The sequence below is a fragment of the Tenrec ecaudatus genome, chromosome 15 (genome assembly GCF_050624435.1).
Source record: "Tenrec ecaudatus isolate mTenEca1 chromosome 15, mTenEca1.hap1, whole genome shotgun sequence".
Lineage (NCBI taxonomy): Eukaryota > Metazoa > Chordata > Mammalia > Afrosoricida > Tenrecidae > Tenrec > Tenrec ecaudatus.
The window spans coordinates 91,373,016-91,394,318 of NC_134544.1; the positions used below are offsets into that span (position 1 = coordinate 91,373,016).

A 21,303-nucleotide genomic window follows, 5' to 3' on the forward strand; every position below is an offset into this window, starting at 1 on the left:
TTTTATCCACGTGTTCTTGATAAGAGGCTTGTTTTGTCCACTGCGCTACAGTGGGTTCTGTGAATGATGCCATAGCACCTTACACTACTCCTTATGGTTTCTAGGCTGTAGTCCATGTCTTACCAATGGTCACCTCATGGAACACAACTGCTTTCATTTCATGGAGCTGCCAGTCTTTTAACCATTGGAGCAGGAGGGCTTCTTCACGGGCTAATTTAGATAGGCCACGCTGACATGTTTTTCATTATCGACATGGTGATTCTTAATGGGAATTATGTTTGTTATTCTGATTTAGTCCTATTTCCAACACACTCTCCATGTGCATAAATAGACATGAATATGCGATAATCATGTTCAATTTCCCCTTTGGTTAGGTGCCATGAAGTTAATTCCATCTCGTGGCTATGTTATGTGAGTTCCATAGTGTTTCTGGAGCATGATATTTGTGGAAGCAGATCTCCAGTGCTTCCACAATAATGTGGGCTCTTTACCCCATCAAGCCTCAGTGGAACAGTCTAGTGCAAGCTATTTGTGCCACCTAGAAACTTTCATTGTCCCTAACCTCCCAAAACAAACTCACTGCCACAAAGTCAATTCTGTCTCATAGTGTTCCGTATAGGTGTCCAATATCAAAATCTGTACAGGAGCTTCCCCCAGATCCTGGATGCTTCCTCCCCCCAACTACCATGATCCGAATTCTACCTTGCAGGGCTGGATAGGACAGAGGCTGTACACTGGTACATATGAGGGTTGGAGGTACAGGGAATCCAGGGTGGATGATACCTTCAGGACCAAGGGCGTGAGGGACGATGCTGGGAGAGTGGAGGGTGAGTGGGTTGGAAAGGGGGAACTGATTACAAGGAGCCACTTGTGACCTCTTCCCTGGGAGAGGGACAGCAGAGAAGGGGGGAAGGGAGACCCCGAATAGGGCAAGATATGACAAAATAACGAGGTATAAATTACCAAGGGCATATGAGGGAGGGGGAAAGGGGAGGGAGGGGAAAAAAAAAAAGAGGACCTGATGCAAGGGGCTTAAGTGGAGAGCAAATGCCTTGAGAATGATTGGGGCAGGGAATGTATGGATGTGCTTTATACAATTGATGTATGTTTATGTATGGATTGTGGTAAGAGTTGTTGGAGTCCCTAATAAAATGTAAAAGAAGAAAAGAGAAAAAAAATGATTAGGGCAAAGACTGTACAGATGTGCTTTATACAATTGATGTATGTATATGTATGAACTGTGAAAAGAATTGTATCAGCCCCAATAAATTGTTAAAAAAAAAAAAAGTAAATATGGAAAAGGAGAAAAAACAAAACAACAAAAAAAAAATCTGTACAGGAGCAACCAGCCTCATTTTCCTCTTGCAGATGTGCTGGTGTGGTTGAACTGCCAGCCTTAAGGGTATCAAATGAAGCCAGAATTAATTTTTTCCCTTAGAAATGAACCAGGCCAAACAGATGCTGTCAAACCCACAGCAGCTCCTGGAGGCTCCATGTGTGTCATTGCACAGGGATGTTGCAGAGGGGTTTCAGTGACTGGTTTCTCAAAGTGCATCACCCAGGCTTTCTTCCCGGAGACCCCGAGTAGACACAAACGTCCAGCCTTTCATGAACATCTATCCATGGTAACCATTATAATGCTCAGGGACATAAAAAATGAAGCAAGGCACAGATGCGAGCAAGTACACATACTTAGAAAGGCCAGAAACTATATAAGTTGGAAATTTTTCAGAGAAGGAAAACTCAAAACTATACAATGAGGTTGAGTTTCTAACTATAACATGAGAAACCACACGGTTGAATTTGTAACCTTTGCAGGACCCAGAAAAATAAAGTCATATTGTTATTTTTCAGCTATCAAGTTTTTATGTGAATTGTACAGATATACTGTAACCTAACTGGCCTCTTTACCATAGCTAGAGAATAAAATTAATATCAACTTTAATAGATCTTCAAGAGAGATGGTATATGTAAATAGCTTAATATTCTTCCTGAGTTTTCATGGAAGATTGGAAGATGAACAGGTATCCTAAAATTTTTTAAGATGTACAATATTTGAGAAATTAAAAAATTATTATATTCTATTTAGCATAATCCTGAACTGTCTAGAATAATCTATTAGGAACAGATATGCAGTGGCTTCAAAAGGTTCATGGATAAAGTCCACTGTCTTTATTCCATTTTTCCATGACCTTTTTGAAGCCCCTTGTGCATTCATGGCATAAAGGATTGGCTACCAATGAGCTCCTTGTATCTCAATTAGATAATACTTTATAAATATTAATCATTTTGCCTGCCATTGGATTCCATATGGTGACTGTATTTGGTTTCAGAGTAAAACTATACTCTGTAAGATTTTCAGTGGCTAACTTCAGAAGTTGGTTGATTTCTTGTAGGGTACTGCTCCGTTGCCTTCAATTGCAATCTTTTGTTTGAAAGCTGAGCGCTCAGTCATTTGCACTACTCAGAGACTTCCTTTAAGCACCTACACCTTGAAGTTTGAGTGCTTGCAGTCAGAGCCCTGCATTGCCAGATGTGTCATGAGTTAACGTCCCTTACAAGTTGGTGGGCCTTTTCTGGGGCTACTTTTCTTCGTCTGTTGTTCTTTTATGTGTTCCTGTAATGATACTTTATTGTGTGTGGGATATATGAACAAAGGAACCTATTTGTCACAGTGGGTTAAAAAATGAGCTGCTGACTGCAAGGGCAGCTGTGCAAACTCACCAGAAATGCGCAGGAGAAAGATGAGTCTGCCTGTTCCAGTAAAGATATACAGGCGTGGCAGTCCTAAAGGGAGTTCTACACTGTCTGATAGTTCTGCTGCGAGTTGGCCAGATGTGAGGGCAGGGAGTTACATGTGGACAAGTCCAGACCTTATTCTTGGCCACTTATTCACTATTTGAGGCTAAATGCAATTAGATGAGCATTTTTGTGGACGCTTGTGAAGTGCAAAAAAAATTTTTTTTGCTGACAGTTTTGAGAACTGATCCATTTGTAGAGGAGAGTTGTTTTGGAACATGCTATTTTTAAAATAATTTATTGTGGGCGCATACAACTCTTACCACAATCCATACATACATCCATTGTGTCTGACATCTCCCTTCACCCAGTTTCCTCTTGTACATCCCCCAGGGAGGAGGTTATAATGTAGATCCCTGTAATCAGTTCCCCCTTTCCACCACCCCCTTCCCTCCATCATCCCCCCACCACCCCCCTGTATCGCCTTTCTCACCACTGGTCCTGAAGGGATCATCTGTCCTGGATTCCCTGTGTTTCAGGTTCCTATCTGTACCTGTGTATATCCTCTGGTCTAGCCAGATTTGTAAGGTAGAATTGGAATCATGATAGTTGGAGGGGTGGGGAGAAGCATTTAGGAACTAGAGGAAAGGTGTAATTAATTTTCATCATTGCTACACTCCAGCCTGACTAGCTCATCTCCTTCCTGCGATCCTTCTGTAAGGGGATGTCCAATTGCCTATAGATGGGTCTTCAGTACTCAATCTGCACTCACCCTTATTCATAATGATTCGATTTTTTGTTCTCTGATGCCTGATACCTGATCCTTTTGACACCTCCTGATCACACAGGTTGGTGTGCTTCTTCCATGTGGGCTTTGTTGCTTCTGAGCTAGATGGCCACTTGTTTACTTTCAAGGCTTCAAGACCCCAGATGCAATATCTTTTGATAGCTGGGCACCATCAGCTTTCTTCACCACGTTTGCTTTTGCACCCATTTTTCTTCAACGATCATATTGGGAAGGTGTGCACACAATGGTATGATTTTTTTGGAATATGCTACTTTTTATTGATTTCAATTTTTTTTTATTCACTGAAGTCTCAATGACACACCTTTCTGACATCCTTTATCCTTATTTAAATTTATTTGGTCAACCTGGGGTTTGACTATCCTTAAAACATAACAAGTACATTCCTTCCTGATACCCTGTGGTCTGGTATTTTCTCCTTTAGGAACAAACTCTTTTGGGCTATCCATTAGTTAATTCCCATTACAGCCTTCAAATCACTATTTTCAATGAATTCAATTAATTAGACTACTAAGGGCAGATAACGAAAACCACCACTAGACAAAAGGTCTGGATAGGCAGGTACGCAGAATGATTTCAGAATGGAAATCAGCTGAGAGAGTGCCTATGTTCACCGCCCCTCTGTTTTCAGGAAAGATGCTTGCTCTGGGTCCTAACTAAATTAAATAATTAGAGGCATTGAAAAGGATGCCTTTTTTTTGGTTAGTTGCCACCTAGTTTTCTCCAATTTATAACAACACTGTGCACCCATGGTAATGTAGTACGCTATGTGTTGGGTTGGTACCCACATGTTCAGCCTTTCAAAACTGCTAACTGGTCCACAGTAGAGAGATGAGGCTTTCTACTCCCTTAAAGACTCGCAGTTTCAGAAACGCACCGGGCCTGTTCTACACTGCTCTTTAGGAATGATTGAGTCCGAATTGACTCAATGACAGTGATTTTTATTTTTAATGTACAACAGAAAAACAAAACCAAAAAAAAAAAAAACTTGCTCTGTGATCTCCGTACTCTGAGTTCAACATGGTCAACTTTTTTCTCTGAGACTGAAATGGTGACTTTGGGCTCATCACAATTTGGTCATGAACCTGAAAGTCCTCATTTGCATTTCTTATAACTATTGCTTCTTTTGTTTTACTTTCTTGCTAGTGCTTCTTCATGCTCCATTTATTTTTCCAGTGTGGGATTTCCATCAATACTTATTGCTAATGAGCTTTTCATTTGGTGGGTGACCTTGGAGCTTCCCTCTCCTGTCCATGAAGACCTGGGTGCTCTTTGACTCCTTTGCTTGTACGTTTGAGAAAGGAAATCAAACCATATTTGCAAACTCATCACAGAACCCCCCCCTACATTGTTCGAATTTCCTTATCATGCCAAGGTTCACTGGCTAGTTTCCTAAAGTGATCATTTTATTTCTCCCTGTGCTAGTTCATGAAATGTAAATATGCATGTGTTACTGCTTAGGCTCCACCTCTGTTGCATTTCTCATACAAGTTATTACCATTTGACCTTGTGCTTTTCTTCTTGTTAGTTGTAGATTCATTTTCAACTCATAGCCACCTCATGTGTCCAGGGTAGAACTGTTGGTTTTAGAATGGTGTGCCCTTTCAGAACAAATTGGCCTTGTTTTGATTTCCTCAATGCTGTGTCTGCTTTGCCTGGGTATTATATTACCTCAATCAATTGAATAAATGCAAGAGCCAGTTATATGGGCCTGAGGTAAGCAGTATTGTCTGAGACTCATGGACTCTTCCAGGCAAATGAGTTCCAGTTACCTGAATTGAATAGATTGTTTTCTTCGTTTCCTCTTTGTACTACACAGAATATCTCTTGACAATGAGGCTACATGGGCCCGTAAAGATTTACAGACTTGGAAACGCTAATGAGCAGTTTCACTCCCTGTTATATGGTGAAAATGAGTTAAAATGTACTTGACAGCACTACATTTGGTTTGGTTCATCATGAAGGAATGGGAAGGCTTTAAAACATGGCACCTGATGCACTGCTGTGCATGAGATTTTGAAAGTCTTATTGGATCGACATTAGGTTACATTGTTGTAGCAGATTTGTAGAGTGACCGGTGAAGCTCATGTGACGTTTATGTTATAGCTAGTTGGTGATGCTGTGAAATTTTATCATGAAAGTGAAACCTTTTCTATGTTGTTGTTAGGTGGCATTGTGTCCATGGCAACCCTAAAACCCTCTATTTAACAGCGTGCCCTGCCCTGCACCATCTTCACAAATGTTCCCATGTTTGAGCCCATTGTGACAGCCCCTGTGTCGATCAATTTTGTTGAAGTCCTTTCTCTTCTTTGCCTCTCTCTCCCTTACCAAGCATGATGGCCTTCTCCAGGGACTGGTCTATCCTTAAAAAATGTGGGAACAAAAGTCTGACAAGTTATAGAGGCCAGTCCCACAGCTGAGAGAATGCTAGTGGTCATCATGTTCAGCTAGTCTGCCTTCCATGACCTGCAAATGTGAAAAAATCTTTAAAAAATCTAAAATGTGAAAACATCTCAAAGCCTGGTGTAAGTACTAGGATCCTTAGACAGTTTACCAGTCAAATGCATTGAAGTTCTGTCTACTTATACGAAAATTGGAATCTAACTACATTTTCCCAATTAGCAAAAAGACGAACATGCTATAATGATATTTCATAGATTGTGCTCTTTTGTCAGTATATCCTATGGGCTTAGTGTATATTTATGTGTGAGTGTCCACTGTTCTTTGAGGGGAGTAGGCCATAATAATTACATGACAGTAGCTTTGTGTCTCAGAGTGGGAAAATTTTTGAGGATATCACTATTCATTTTTTAAAAAATCATTTTATTAGGGCTCCTACAACCCTTAACACTATCCACGTGTACATCAATTGTGTAAAGCACATTTGTACATTCATTGCGCTCATCAATCTCAAACATTTACTCTCCAATTAAGTCCCTGGCATCAGCTCCTCATTTTTCCCCTCCCTCTCCACTCCCCCCTCCCTCATGAACCCTTGATAATTTATAAATTATTATTTTGTTATATCTTGCCCTGTCCGACGTCTCCCTTCACCCCCTTTTCTGTTGTCCATCAACCAGGTTGGAGGGCACATGTTGATGCTGGTAGTTGGTTCCAAACCACCCTGCTTTCACTCTCCCAGTATCACCACTCTCACCACTGGTCCTGAATGGATCATTCACCCTGGATTCCCTGTGTTTCCAGTTCCTATCTGTACCAGTGTACAGAGGGTATCTATATTCTATTGCTACCTTTCACTCTTGCCATGTTACCCATTTCCCTGTTCAATAGCTTGTTCTATCTCCATGAAAGTACAAAATACACAAGAGTGCAACTGCAGAGTGACTGGAAAGTAGGAGAGTAACATAGACACACCACAGAAAACTTCATAATTCCCCAAATAATCATCTCTATCAGCAGGTAATATGTCCGCTCTTGATCATGTAGAATTCTCCAAGACAATTCCAAGAATGCAGGGCTATGGGTTGCTACTTTGTTAGTTCATATCAGTAGCTCTCCAATGGCTAAGGAGGGGCCACAGGGAGAAGCACAAATTCTGCACTGTTTCCTGGTTGTTATCTTGCCTTCGCCCTGTGCTTCATGTTCTTCTAATAAATATTCTGGTTGGTCCTGTGCAAGGAGGTGATTTGTCTCCTCCCTCTAATGGAAGAGAGGATATGAATGTGGAATTGAGGCTTTTATTTTGGTCATTCGTCTGATTTGTGTGTTCTGACTGTTCTCTATTCTGAAAAAGAGATAGGAATAAGATTGCAGTTGGTCACAAACTGTACAGAGATAAACTCATTATGCTAGAAGCATGCAGTCGTTGGGATAGCATGTAATTAGTCAGGAAGTGTGTCTAGTGCAGTGGTTCTCAACCTTCCTAATGCTACGGCCCTTTAATGCAGTTCCTCATGTGCGGTCACCCCCAATTATTTTCATTACTGTAATTTTGCTACTGTTGTGAATCTGGCAACCCCTGTGAATGGGTCACTCAACCCCGAAAGGGGTCACAACCCACAGGTTGCGAACCCCTGATCTAGTGGTTGGTGAGGTAGGTTAGCTAAACCCTGTTGGAAATCTTTAGTAGAACAAGACCCCTGTGTCTAATCCATGTGAAATGAAGTCTCTATTTCCCAGGACTGTCATCTTCATCTTTCATATAGTGGAATGCATGGCACCTTGCTGAACCCGAATATAATGGATATTTTAGGACACTGTGGCTGTTGAAGAGGTGGCTGTGAATTTCTCTTAGGAAGAATGGGCATTGCTGGACCTTTCTTAGAGGAAACTATAGAGACAACATGTGATGACAGAAACTTTTAGAAACCTGACCTCAGTCGGTATGAATATTTTCATTAAAAAAGCAAAATGTGTGTGTGTGATACTCATTGATGCTACTGCAGTATGTGGGCTGAGTAATGGGAATACTTTGTTATATGAACAAGTATAGGAATTTCCTCTCAGGAGCATGCATGTCATGCTTCCCCCCATGAATCTAAAGCTTAGTGTTATAGTAACTTCTTATATCAAGTGTGACTATGAGTCTACTAAGTTTCCTTACATGTTATAAATGTGAGTGTTGACCTTTTGTGCAGAGAGTATGTGTGCATTGTGCCTTGTAAGAGCTCTGTGTTTTTTACAAGGTTAACATGATAGCTTCATTTATTTAAAATCATTTTATTGGGGGCTTGTACAACTCTTATCACAATCCATACATCCATCCATTGTGTGTCAAGCACATTTGTACATTTGTTGCCTCATCATTCTCAAAATATTTATTTTCTACTTGAGCCCTTGATATCAGCTTCTCATTGTTTCCCTCCCTCCCCGTTCCCCTCTCCCTCATGAATCCTTGATAATTTATAAATTATTATTATTTTGTCATGTCTTACACTGTCCAACATCTCCCTTCACCCACTTTCTGTTGTCCATCCTCCATGGAGGGCATTACATGTAGGTCCTTGTCATCGGTTTCCCCTTTCTACCTCACCTTCCCTCCATCCTACCAGTATCACCACTCTCACCACTGGTCCTGAAGGGATCTTCTGCCCTGGATTCCCTATGTTTCAGGTTCCTATCTGTACCAGTGTCCATCCTCTGGTCTAGTTGGATTTGTAAGGTAGAATTGGGATCATGATAGTAGCGGGGGAGGAAGCATTTAGGAAGTAGAGGAAAGTTGTGTTTTTCATCATTGCTACATTGTGTCCTGACTGGCTCATCTTCTGTAAGGGGATGCCCAGTTGCTGACAGATGGGCTTTGGTTCCCCAACCTGCACTCCCCTTCATTCACAATGATTTGATTTTTTGTTCTTTGATGCCTGATACCTGATCCCTTTGACACCTCGTGATCACACAGATTGGTGTGCATCTTCCATGTGGGCTTTGTTGCTTCTGAACTGGATGGCCACTTGTTTACTTTTAAGCCTTTAAGACCCCAGATGCTATATCTTTTGGTAGCTGGGCACCATCAGCTTTCTTCATCACATTTGTTTATGCACCAATTTGTCTTCAGTGATCATGTTGGGAAGGTGAGCATCACGGAATGCCAGTTTAATAGAACAAAGCGTTCTTGCATTGAGGGAGCACTTGAATGGAGGCCCAATGCCCATCTGCTACCTTAATACTAAACCTATAAATGTATGCACATAAATCTTTTTCCCCATGATCATATAAAAATATATTTACATATGTACATGCCTGTATTTAGATCTCTGTAAATGCCCTTTGCTTCCTAGTTCTTTCCTTTACTTCCTTTTACTTTCTTGTTGTTCTGTTATCACGCTCAGCCTTCATTTGGGTTTCAGTAATTCCTCTCAGTTACATTGCCTTTGATCAATGCCTACCAGACGTCCTACACCCTCCTTGCCAGTGATCAATGCCTACCAGGCGTCCTACACCCTCCTTGCCACTCTAACACATCATCATGGGTCCTGTAGGTGCAATTTACAGCAATAATAAGTAAAAATTATAATAAAGTCACAGAACATGAGAGATAGAAGAGAGATTGAAATAATGGAGTTAGACACATTTCATAGTAGCATCCTCACCTCAGCCTCACTTGGTCCACATGGAGAGAGAGATTTATTGCTAACCAAGGTTTTATATTCTCTGGGGACATGTAAGCCCCCTAATTAAAGGTGAAGACATCCGTCACAGGAAAGGGTTGTGCTATGGGTTACACAGTTATGGCAGGGGATGATCTAGGGGTTCATATGCTATAGGAAGAGGAGGGAATAAGGGTATACGTGTAACAAGATGAGGGGACCCAAAATTCATGATAGTGGCCTAATTTTGGATGTCACTGAGCAGGTTTGACCTGTTCTGGCTCACTATAGAAACCATTATCAGTAGGATATAAACCTACCCTGCAGGGATCAAACTGAAACCTTTAGGGAGAAGTAACCCATTATCCTTAACAACAGGGAGTGGGCCCTATTTGTGGTGGAACAACTGATTGTCTTCAGGGAGGTAACTTGACAATCACCATTAGTTGCGAGCAGTATCCTAAGTCTAACATATATTTGGGGAAACAACTTGGGAGAAATCTTTTTGTTTCCCACAATTTTAGATCACTTATTGTTCCCTTGACCCTGGGTTGGTTAACACCACTTCCTTCCTTTCCCCCACCTCCCCCAATCCCATGTCCACCCCCTTCCCCCAACCATGGGTCCTATTGCTTTCTCCTCCAGATTGTTTGTCCAGCCTATCTTATCTAGATAGACCTGCAGAGATAATATGTTCACACACACACACACACAAAGACAGCAAAACAAAGTGACCAAAGAAAACAAAAAAACAGCAACAAAAAAAGCAATGACAAAAAAAAAAAAGAAAAACCTTAAAAAGTTAAAGGTGTGTTTGTTGACCTTTAGGAGTGTTTTCCTGTGGAGTCTGATAGGCTGCCACACCCCGGCCCCAAAGTCTATTTTGCGTACTCCCTTGGGACTTCCTCACTCTGCTCCCCATGTTCTATTGCACACCCTTAGTGTTTTGCCTTGGTGTGGTGGGGTCAGATTGGATGCAATTCTCACACAGTGTCTCCAGTGTTGTCCGCTGTAGGACTATGGGTCAGTGAGGGATGTCATGTCTCATAGTGGGGCCAGCCATAGGTCCTCCCTTTGCATTGGCTGCGCTGAGCGGGGGATATTGTCCTCAAGGCTTGATTGGCCAGGATGTGCTCCACTCTCTTTCTCCCTCTTCATTTTCTCTTGTGTGCTACATGTCCCTTTCCCTGAGCTGTAGCTTCAGTGTTGTCCTCTGAAGTAAATTTTTCCAGGGGTAGGGGGGGAAGGGGGCAAATGTCCTCGTAGTTGGGATTGAGGCTGGCCCCTCAGATACTGTTGTTATAAATAGATTTTCACCCACCCAAAATCCACAGACTTAGAGGAACATAGGGCTGACTTGGTGTCAGGGAATTGGTGATTATCTTTTCACACTTTCCTTGTGATGTGTCTTTCTTTAAGAGCAGCATGTCAGATACACTCTTTTTCCCACATATGTCACTAATGTGATGGGGACTTGCCTTGGGCTGGAGTATCTAGAAAAATACAACTATAGACACTAACATATACATAAGAAAGAGCTTTTTATCAAGAAAATATCCCAGCCCAGTCCAACTGAAGCCCGTGGGTCCAATTCTAGCTGGAACATCCATGGCTCAGTGTGTTCAAGTCCTCAAACTTCAATTTTTGGGTGAACATCAATCCTTTCTGCTGTCCAGCTTAATATAGGTGTGTGTATATCATATACATTTATGTGTGTCTATATATGTAACTATATTGTCACTCTAATATTATATGTGCCAAAAATCCCTTGCTTTAGTTCATTAATTCATCAGTATATGAGGACCTTCAACACTACAGAAAACTACAGGACTCTAAATCCATGACTTTCATCATAGAATGGGTCGAAACAAATTCTGTTTCAGGGTTCTAATTTGAATAATTTTGCATTTCCTTCTCTGTAAGATAAATGCTGTAATTTTGATCATGCTGTATTTTCTTTATCTTTTTTATTAAATCATTTTATTGTGGGATTATACACTTTTTTTATCATACACTCTTATCACAATCCACACATCCATCCATTGTGTTGAGCACATTTGTACATTTGTTGGCATCACTATTCTCAAAACATTTTCTTTCTACTTGAGCCCTTGGTATCAGCTTCTCATTTTTATTCCCTCCCTCCCTCATGAACCCTTGATAATTTGTAAATTATTATTATTTCATGTCTTACACCGACTGATGTCTTCCTTCACCCACTTTTCTGTTGTCCATCCCCTTAGGAGGGGGTTATATGTAGATCATTGTGATTGTTCCCTCTTTCTCCCTGACCTTCCCCTCATCCTCCTGATTAGCAATTAATAATTAGTGAGTTAAGTACCAAGAGTTATTTCAGCGTGTTTAAATGTAGCCTACCACATCTTTAAGATTTATTAGCTATTTATGGCATATCGTGAATATTTTATAGATATTATCATTAAATTATGATTAGAGGAATTTTTATTTCTTTTTGGTAGGCTCTTCTTCCTTTAAAAAATGTTAAGGGGGTGGAAGGGGAAAAGAGAGAAGCTGATACCAAGGGCTCAAGTAGAAAGAAAATGTTTTGAGAATGATGATGGCAACAAATATACAAATGTGCTTGTCGCAATGGATGTACGTATGGATTGTGATAAGAGTTGTATGAGCCCCCAATAAAATGATAAAAAATGTTTTGGAAATTTTGATTGCAACATATGTACAAGTGTGGTTAACACCATCGAATGGTGGATTTTTATAATATTTGCAAGACCCCCCCAATAAAATTATTATTTAAAAAAATGTTAACCTGATTGCTCTAGTTAGAACATACAGTCAATTTTTAATATTACTGGTAAAACTGGACATTTATGTTTGTCCTTTTTCTGACGTGGGGTGATGTTTTTGACTATCTTTTTAGGAATGTATATTGGCATATTAATATATTGAACTATATCTGCTTTATGTTAGATTTGTAGAGGTTTTTTCCTTAGCATTAAAAGCCTTTGACTTTGCTTAGTATGTTTCTTTGTCTATTTAGATTATCCTTTTTTTACATTAATTGGTATATTACAGTGCTTATTTTCATGTTAGGTGAATTCTAGGATAGATTCCAAGTACTCATCATATGTAATTATTTTCATGTGTTTTTGACTCAATTCCCAATATTTTCAAGAACTTCTTCATGTAGATCCATTATCAATATTAGTCTCCAGTTTTCTTGAAGTTTCATGATCTGACCTTGTTAACAGGTTATTACTGGTCTCATAGAAAATTTTAGTAAGTGTACTTTCACAATCATTGTTATGTTTCACCCAATAATGTGAACTTAGACAAAACGCATAAATTGTTTATTCATACTGTGTGAATACTCTGGTGTCTAGCTGCCAGAATCTTCAAATTTAATCTGTCTTCCAGTTAGCCTTGAAGTTTCTCATGGAATTTAATTGTGATTCAGTTGATTATAGACCTTCTGAACATCCTGAAACCCACTCAACGCTCATGGATCACTTGCTCTGGCTGGATCCTCTAGTCTTGCAGCTAACCCGTCACTCACACCTGAGACTATGGATGGGACATCCTTGAACTCAAGCCAATAAGCCCACTCCCCCAGTGTGTGTTGTTTGCCATCAGTCAGCATTACCTAGAAAGTTTGGAATCCAGAATTTAGGCCAAGATGACAAAATGGTTGAGCAGTCATCTCTTTTCTGGATCCATCTTGTACTTTTAAGCTTCTGCCCACACCTTGGTTCTTGCCATGGCCCATCTACCTTAGCCCTTGCCATTCCTTGACTGTAGGCTGCAGTCTTTCCCAAAGGCTTTAAAATTGGACATCCATAAACACAAGAGTTTAAGATAGTAGCAAATAAGGATTCCCCTGGCAGGTTTTCTTGTTTAGGATATCTCTGTGTTGGCCAAGGTACGTCTAGGATGTCCTAGTAGTGTCCCTCTGTCTCTTGTTGTCCACCTGTACAACGTTCTCTACTTTCCACACTATGATGCATAAATGGGTACCCAACATAGGCATTTCTTCACACACAGTAGATATCATAAAGAATACCCAGGATGCAAGGGGATTGGGGCAGGTTATACTTGATGAAAAGCTCAGCCTACGTTGGAGTGACATCTATGAACATGATTCAGCTTGATCACTTTCACTAGATATGTCAAGGGTTATAGTCTGAGGTGCACTATGGGCTGGTAAAGAACATTCTTCATAAAATATTCCTTTCTTCAGTTAGATTGCTGATGAAAAGAAGATATTTACCTTCAATGGAGCTTGAGAATTTTGAGGCCTTAAATACTTGCGCTTTATTCTAAAACGAAATATTGTGTTTATAGGATGTGAATCCAAAGTTGATGATGATATTTGAGAAATTAGTAAAATGCTGTGTAAAGAGAGTGGGCTTTTATTTAATGCAAACACCCTCAGCTTGGAGTGTGATCTGGATCCCAATTGGTGGGGGAGGTCACTATTTAGACCAAGAAGTACAGGCCAAGAACCTGATATGCCTTTTTCAGCATTGCCTCCTCTTCTGATTCAGATCAAAGATTTGCCACAGAGAAATATGGTCCAGTCTAGGGAGCTAGAAATCTGGTACTACTGTCTTGCACATTGAAGCATCACAAGGAAGGATTTCAACTTCTGACTGGGTTGTAAACCAAATCCATTCACCTGACTCCAAGCAGGGTGAGCATCCCTGAGGTTCCTGGGGGCAGCACTGGGCAGAGGAACTTGAGGGAAAGGAGGAGGGATCTGGGCTTCCTGGAGTGTGAATCCAGGAAAGCACCAGTGTACAAGGATCCAGGCTGCCCCATTGGTCAGGGTCTGAGCAATTTGAGCATCTCCCTGAAAGATAGAATTCACTTGTTATGAAACCATTTATAATTATATTAGAACTTAAATTGTGAGCACTCCAATTTCCAAAAGGTTGCTGGCATAGTGGTTACAGATTGGACTGCTAACTGCCAGTCAGAGGTTCAGAATTACAAGTCACCCCTGGGGAGACAGACAAGGTTTCCGATCTTGTAAAGAGTTACAGTCTCAGAAATCGACAAAGGGCCGGTCCACCTCCTTTTAAAGTGTTGCTATAATCAGAATCCACTCGCTGGCACTGAGTTGGGTTTAAGGTTTTCGTTGCTGATGACAGTGACAACTCTGTCCATTTGCTGCAACCCCAATTTGATTAAGCTTCCATTGAATTCATTCTGATCATTAACCAAGAATGTAGATCATCTTCCCTTTGGGGAGAATGCCTTAGAAAATAGATTGCCTGTACTCCTCTCCAGCCAGCCCCTTCCCAGGGCCTGCCTACATGTGTCCTTGATGGAGCTCACCTTACTGAGGACAGCACAGTAATTGATTTCCTCAGTTTGAAGGGCCTGGACGATTCGTGTAAGTCCTTCTATCTAATAATGTGCATGTCCCAATTATGGTCCCATTCCTGCTGCTACTGTCCCACCTGTAGCTGTGATGTACTGATCTGCCACCAATCATGATCTGTGACATGATCTTTTGTTCTGTGCCCTATTATCCAGGGTCTCGACTGAATCCTCAGTTGCATTTGAACTACTGATGGCCTCCCTTATCCATATGATTTATGTGTGTGTGTCTTTTGTTGTCTCTTAAAGTTTAATAAATGTCCTCCTTAAATTATATTTGACAAAGGGGTTACTTTTCTACACAAGGTACAGTTCTTTGGGACAGCATATTGACAGCCACCCTGCAGGTGAGGTCAGGCCCTGCAACCCCCTGGCTTCTGTCCTGAATGGGCAAATGTTACAAAGGTCTTTTCATTCTGCGGATAAATGCTCACTCTGCACCTTAGCCTCACACCAAACACACTCAGCTCTATGTAGGTTGACAAATCAAGTGGCCCAGATAAGTACTCAGATGTACCCCTATTTCACCTCCTAACCTCCTGCCCAAAGGCACTTATGTCACTTGTTCTGTGACCTGAGAATCCCACTGTTCTGTCTCAGTCTCTTGGTTCTGCTGCCACCATGTCTCTGTTGCTGCTTCTCCCCATCACTTCCTCTCTTGTGTCACAGCTCTCTGTCTTCTGGATTGAAGAGTTTTAGTGCTAGAATGTAGGATCCAAAGGCCCCTACTTCTGGCTCTTCTTTTTTGATGGTAGTGAGATCTCAGTTTTTGTCTCTGAAATGACTCAATTAGTCCTAGGACGATTTCCAGTGTGACTGATCTTCAGGTTAGATTTTAGACAGTTTATTTACGTAACCACAATGCACAAAGTACCGATGTATTGTTGGGCAAGATGCCCAGTCCTCTTGAAGCAAAAAAAACAAACAAACTCACTGCCATCAAGTTAACACTGACTCATAGTGAGCCTTTAGGACAGGGTCGAACAGCCCCCGTGAGTTTCCAAGACTGTAACTCTGGCGGAGTAGAAAGCCATGTCACTTGTGGTTGATAGAAGCCCCATCCTGCTTTTGAGGAGAAATTGGGGGTTTCCAACTGCTGAACTTGCAGGACAGCCCGACAGTCACCACTGTGCCACCAGGGCTTCTTTGCCTCGTTCGCATTGGCAGGAGACAAACCCACGTAAATGATTTGGAAGAAGTTAAGGGGACATAGCTAGAAAGACTATATGTGTATAGGCCAACTGTCTAACTCAGTGATTCTCAACCTTCCTAATGCCCCAGCCCTTTAATACAGTTCCTCATGTTGTGGTGACCCTCCAGCCATAAAACTATTTTCATTGCTACTTCATAACAGTAATTTTGCTACTGTTGTGAATCAGGCGACCCCTGGGAAAGGGTCCTTCAACCCCCAAAGTGGTCTCAACCCATAGATTGAAAACCGCCAATCTTAACTGCATTAGGTACTACAAATAATGCTACATTAAAAACGTTATCTATATCGGGATTCAAAAATGGACTCACTATTGGGGAATGTATACTTTTTCATATATATATATATATAAATATAAATTTCAATCTAATAGATATCATGTAAGTGTTTATTATGGAGCCTTGGTTTTAACATATGCTAAGAGTTGGACTTCTATCTTCAAGGTCAGAGGTACACAGCCATTAGCATCGTGTTATGCCTTTAAAGTCTTGAAAGCTCTGTACAGCAGTTCTCCTGTGTCCTATCTGCAGATTATACGTCTAACTCTACTTGATGGTGAGTTTTAAAGTGTTTCTAAAGTGATTATACAATTTATAGTTCTTCTATAAAATAATCATTAGTTTATAATAGCTCTTTATATAGCCCATTTAAAATGTTTCCAGATGCTTTAATTAACATATTTATCTTAAAGATTCATTTGTTATTCTCCTTGAGAGTCACACAGTAAGGAATTGATAATTCTGTGTGCTGTGAGGTAGGGATTCAAATGTTTTGTTTCTTCTTTCTGACATTTATATTTGATTGCCCAATCTCTATTTGTTATAAAGTAATCTTTTATTCACATGTATGAAAATTAATGAGTTTTATATTTTTTTGCTCATGTTATAAGCATGCTTCCCAATACTCATTGAGGGGACCATTAACAGTATTGGGAACTTTGTGTGTTAAGAGGGAAAGAACGGGCTGCACCGCGACTTTCTCTCTCTCTTCCGGTCCCTGGCGTTCCGGGAGCTGCAGGCGTCGGTGCAGACATGGCCAAATCCAAGAACCACACCACGTACAACCAATCCCGGAAATGGCACAGAAACGGCATCAAAAAACCCCGGTCACAACGATACGAATCTCTTAAGGGGGTGGACCCCAAGTTCCTGAGGAACATGCGCTTCGCCAAGAAGCACAACAAGAAGGGCCTGAAGAAAATGCAGGCCAACAACGCCAAGGCTGCGGCTGCTCGCGCTGAGGCCATCAAGGATCTTGTGAAGCCCACAGAGGTCAAGGCCAAGATCCCAATGGGCGTCAACCGCAAGCTCAGCCGACTGGCCTACATTGCCCACCCCAAGCTTGGCAAGTGGGCTCGTGCACGTATTGCCAAGGGTCTGAGGCTCTGCCGGCCCAAGGCCAAGGCACAAAGCAAGGCTGATGCTCCAGCCAAGGCCACGACACCAGCAAAAGCTCCCAAAGGCGCCCCTGCCCCAGCTCAAGCTCCCAAAGGCCCCCAGGCTCCCACAAAGTAGAGTTCTTTGTGAGGGCGAGAGGGACTGGTGTGAGCCCTGGGCTGCTGCCTGCATGGCGCTGGTGTCTTCTTGTGCTGTTTGTTGTACAAATAAACCCACGTGGCGCTGAAAAAAAAAAAAGAGGGAAAGAACAGCATCTGGACCTACAGGTTATGTGTTACTCACATTGTATTCTCCCATCAGCTTTCAGATGGTGCATCACCAGCAGCTTAGAGGAAGGAGGAAGAAGCGCCTGGTATTATTATTTTGGGGATGTCCTCATGAGAGATTGAAATTTGTGAGCATCATTAGCTGATCCAGATAAAATAAACAGAGCATCCCAGTTGCCGGCAGTGTTATAAGGATCAGAGAAAATGCCCAAAGCTCAGGTGATTTTGATGTGTTTTATCCTTTTCTGTATTTCCTACTGGAATTGTAGGAGCCTGTGTAATACTGATTCAGTTCATTGGAAAAGTGGAGATTTGAAATACTAGAAGTTAGAGATAAACTTTGACTCTGACTTCAATATTTGGCTGGAGAAGTTTAGGAGTATATTGATCATAGGATTAACATAAACTATTGACATTGAACATAATATATCAGTGAGGATTCTTTGGATGACATTATCTTCCAACTCATAGTTTATTATTCTATGGCCAGCTCCTGAGAAGCATTCAAATGATATACTATGCATAATTTTTAAGGAGAAATAAAATCACTTTTTTAGGAGAGTTCACTTTCACTATTCCATGGGATTTTGTTTGGGTAAGTTCCTTTAAAGCTTCTTTCTGAAGGTTATATATTAGATAATCTCCCAAACAACAGCATTCTCATCAATGCATCTAACATGGACCCTGTAGCAGTAGTGGTTTAAAAATGGCTGACAGCAGCTCACCTCCTCGCACTATGGAAGCAGGAGAGAGAATCAACATCAGCTTGGATTTGTATGAGGCAGAGCTTAGACAGACCTGTACCCTCCAGTAGATTTCCAGTTATGACACCAGTATCTTTGCCACAGCCCTCTCCTACTCAGCTCAGTAATTTTTTTTGCAGTTGCCATGGGCTAATTACACTTCAGAGTCACAGATAACAGGGTGTAATTTGATATCAGAATCAATAGGCTACACATTGGCTTTCATATTAAAGAATCATGTAAGCACATTTGCTCTTCTTCAGGGCAGGCCTGTTTTCCCTGTCCTCTATCAGACATTTTTCCTTCTATAGGTTGGTTCATTTCTTAATTCCATCTTTATAGCATCCTCTCAACTTCTTTGGGATATCCTCTTGTTGATCTTGACTGCCACTTTCTTGGCTGAAAAGTCCTTTCTGGACCTGTCACCATTGGCTCTCTCACTGTGTCCCATCTGCCCTTGTCTTTATCTCCATTACACAGCTCTTGATCTGTGAATACTATGGTTCATTTTGCAGGAGCAGCAGTAGACCGGTCCCTATGAAGTAGAGGTTCAAGATGGTCCATGATTTGCTCTCCAGCATTTTACAAAACTAAATAGTCATCAAGTAAATAAATCCCTCTTTATGATGTGGAAGCTGGTGAGTCCCTAATCAGTGTAGAGGTCAGGGATCAATCTGTAAGGTTCTCCTCATCCATGTGTTTGCAAAGGCTAATGAACCAGCTCACCAGGTCAGACCACAGTCCACTGCCTCACAAAGTGAAGTTGTTGAATCTGGTCAGATAATAGGTTGCAGGGACTGAGGAACCCAAATGGGAAGGTCAGGCAGCAAGCTGTTGACTCATAGAGTGAGTGTATTGAGCTGTCCAGTTAGCTCACACAGGCGGCTTGCAGTTGTCATTCAAGGAAATGGCTCATGAATTTCTGGAAGCTGCAAATCCCTAATCCATGGGTTCATTCTGAACTGTGTGGCTACAGGGGCTAACAAAACCAAATCAACAAGTCAGATGACAGGAAATGTCTCTCTCTCTTCTTAAACTATGCCTGCAGTTCTCTCTCTCCCTCTTGATATGATGGCTTCTTGGGTTAACCTACCACCTTCCCTGCCTAGGCAAGGTAAGGAGGGCTCCAGAGGTCCACCCAACAAAACTACGAGTGGCCCTTGCAGAGCATGTGGTGAAAGATGGCAGGTTCAAGAGGACCTTGCAATTAAAATTAAGGCAATACGGTCTGAAGGTGGCTGAGAAGAATTTGTCTTAGGGTTGTCAAGAGGAGCTTGTCCTAAAGTGGCCTTTAATAACTTAGAAAGTTGTTCTGCATTCAGGAAGGGAGATATTGCCCATGAACATTCTGATCTTGGTTCTGGTTAAAGCTGCTTGTTCCTGATCCCAAGTTGAACCTTGTTCATGAATAGACACTTTGTTCTATTGAGTTTTGTGTGGCCACAGCAGCAGATTACTAGACCCAGAATTGAGACAAAGAGTCATGTGAGAGGAATGACTTGTGTAAGAGTTGACAAAAAATGTTGGAGAGCTGAGGTATGTTTGACCTCCCCCATCTGAAATGTTCCTGATACTTATTGCCACTGAAGGTTCCGAGCCTCTTATAATGGTGATACCAGTAGAAGCCCTAATTCCATTTCATAATAAACAGGTGTTTATCTACTTTGTGGGAGTATAACGCTGAGCAATTTCACTGGAACTCAAAATTTTAATGTTATGAGTGGGTGCATTATTTTGGGGCATGGAGGTCCCCAACACTCGAAAAGTGATCCTCTGGAGTGACATTGCAATTGTGACAAATATTAAAAGACAGAGAGCAGACAGTAGGACACAGGGACTCTCTTCCCAGGTCAGGACTGAGCGTGAATGTATTTTCCAATGGATGTACATATAGTGGAACTTACAGATCTTTCCATAAGGCGTGCATGTCATGCCGTCAGCATATGCATAGTCAATGGGTAATAGCATCAGCGGGTAACAGTATAAATAAGGAAAGTGTGAGTTACCATCTTGAGCTAGTGCTACTTGACTGCAAACCCGCCCTGAGCCCTCCCCAGGCATTTACTACATTTATGTTGGGCCCCTCCCCAGGCATTTACTACATTTATGTTGGGCCGGCTACAGAACCTGATTGCTCTGATCTACAGATAACCTTCAGGCATTGTGAAGTAGCCCTGTACAGAAATGATTCATCTACTATGGTACCTTCTTTAAGACTGCTCCTTAATGGAGAATTATTGTAGGGGGTGGGGGCACATTAGCTGGCCTGGAGAATGTGTATTTGAAAACATTTATTTCTCAGAACAATGGAGATCTTTCTGAAAATTGGGCTAGTTTTCTGGGCTGATGGTTGCGAATATAGAAATAAGGTCAAATATTTTCAACCAAGTCCTCAGTTAGTTTTTATTACTGTTTTGATTTCTTTACTGTAAGATATATATTTTTAAATCTTCAAATGGAAAATACACCATTAAATAGACTCCTCTTACTACAGGAATCACTGACATTCAATGATGTGGCTGTAAAGTTCACCTGGGAGGAATGGCAGCTCCTGAACCCTGCTCAGAAGACACTATATCAGGATGTGATGTTGGAGAACTATCGCATCCTGGTTTCCATTGGTGAGGAGAATTCTCAAGTCATTGGCTCTGTCATTGACTTTTCCTATCTTACGTGTTGAAATCCTTGCTGTGTCTGTGGTGTTCTCAAAGCGATAGATTCTCATTGCATTCTCTGGT

The 21,303-nt window shown here is 41.4% G+C and overlaps 1 protein-coding gene across 1 annotated transcript; it reads left to right on the forward strand.

The window, feature by feature from the left end:
- The first annotated feature begins 17,124 nt into the window (after positions 1–17,124).
- On the forward strand, positions 17,125–17,775 carry LOC142427421 (large ribosomal subunit protein eL29-like). Its single transcript, XM_075532690.1, has one exon. It carries the CDS (start codon positions 17,191–17,193, stop codon positions 17,671–17,673), a length of 483 nt encoding a protein of 160 aa, XP_075388805.1. The 5' UTR covers positions 17,125–17,190; the 3' UTR covers positions 17,674–17,775.
- The last annotated feature ends 3,528 nt before the right edge of the window (positions 17,776–21,303 follow it).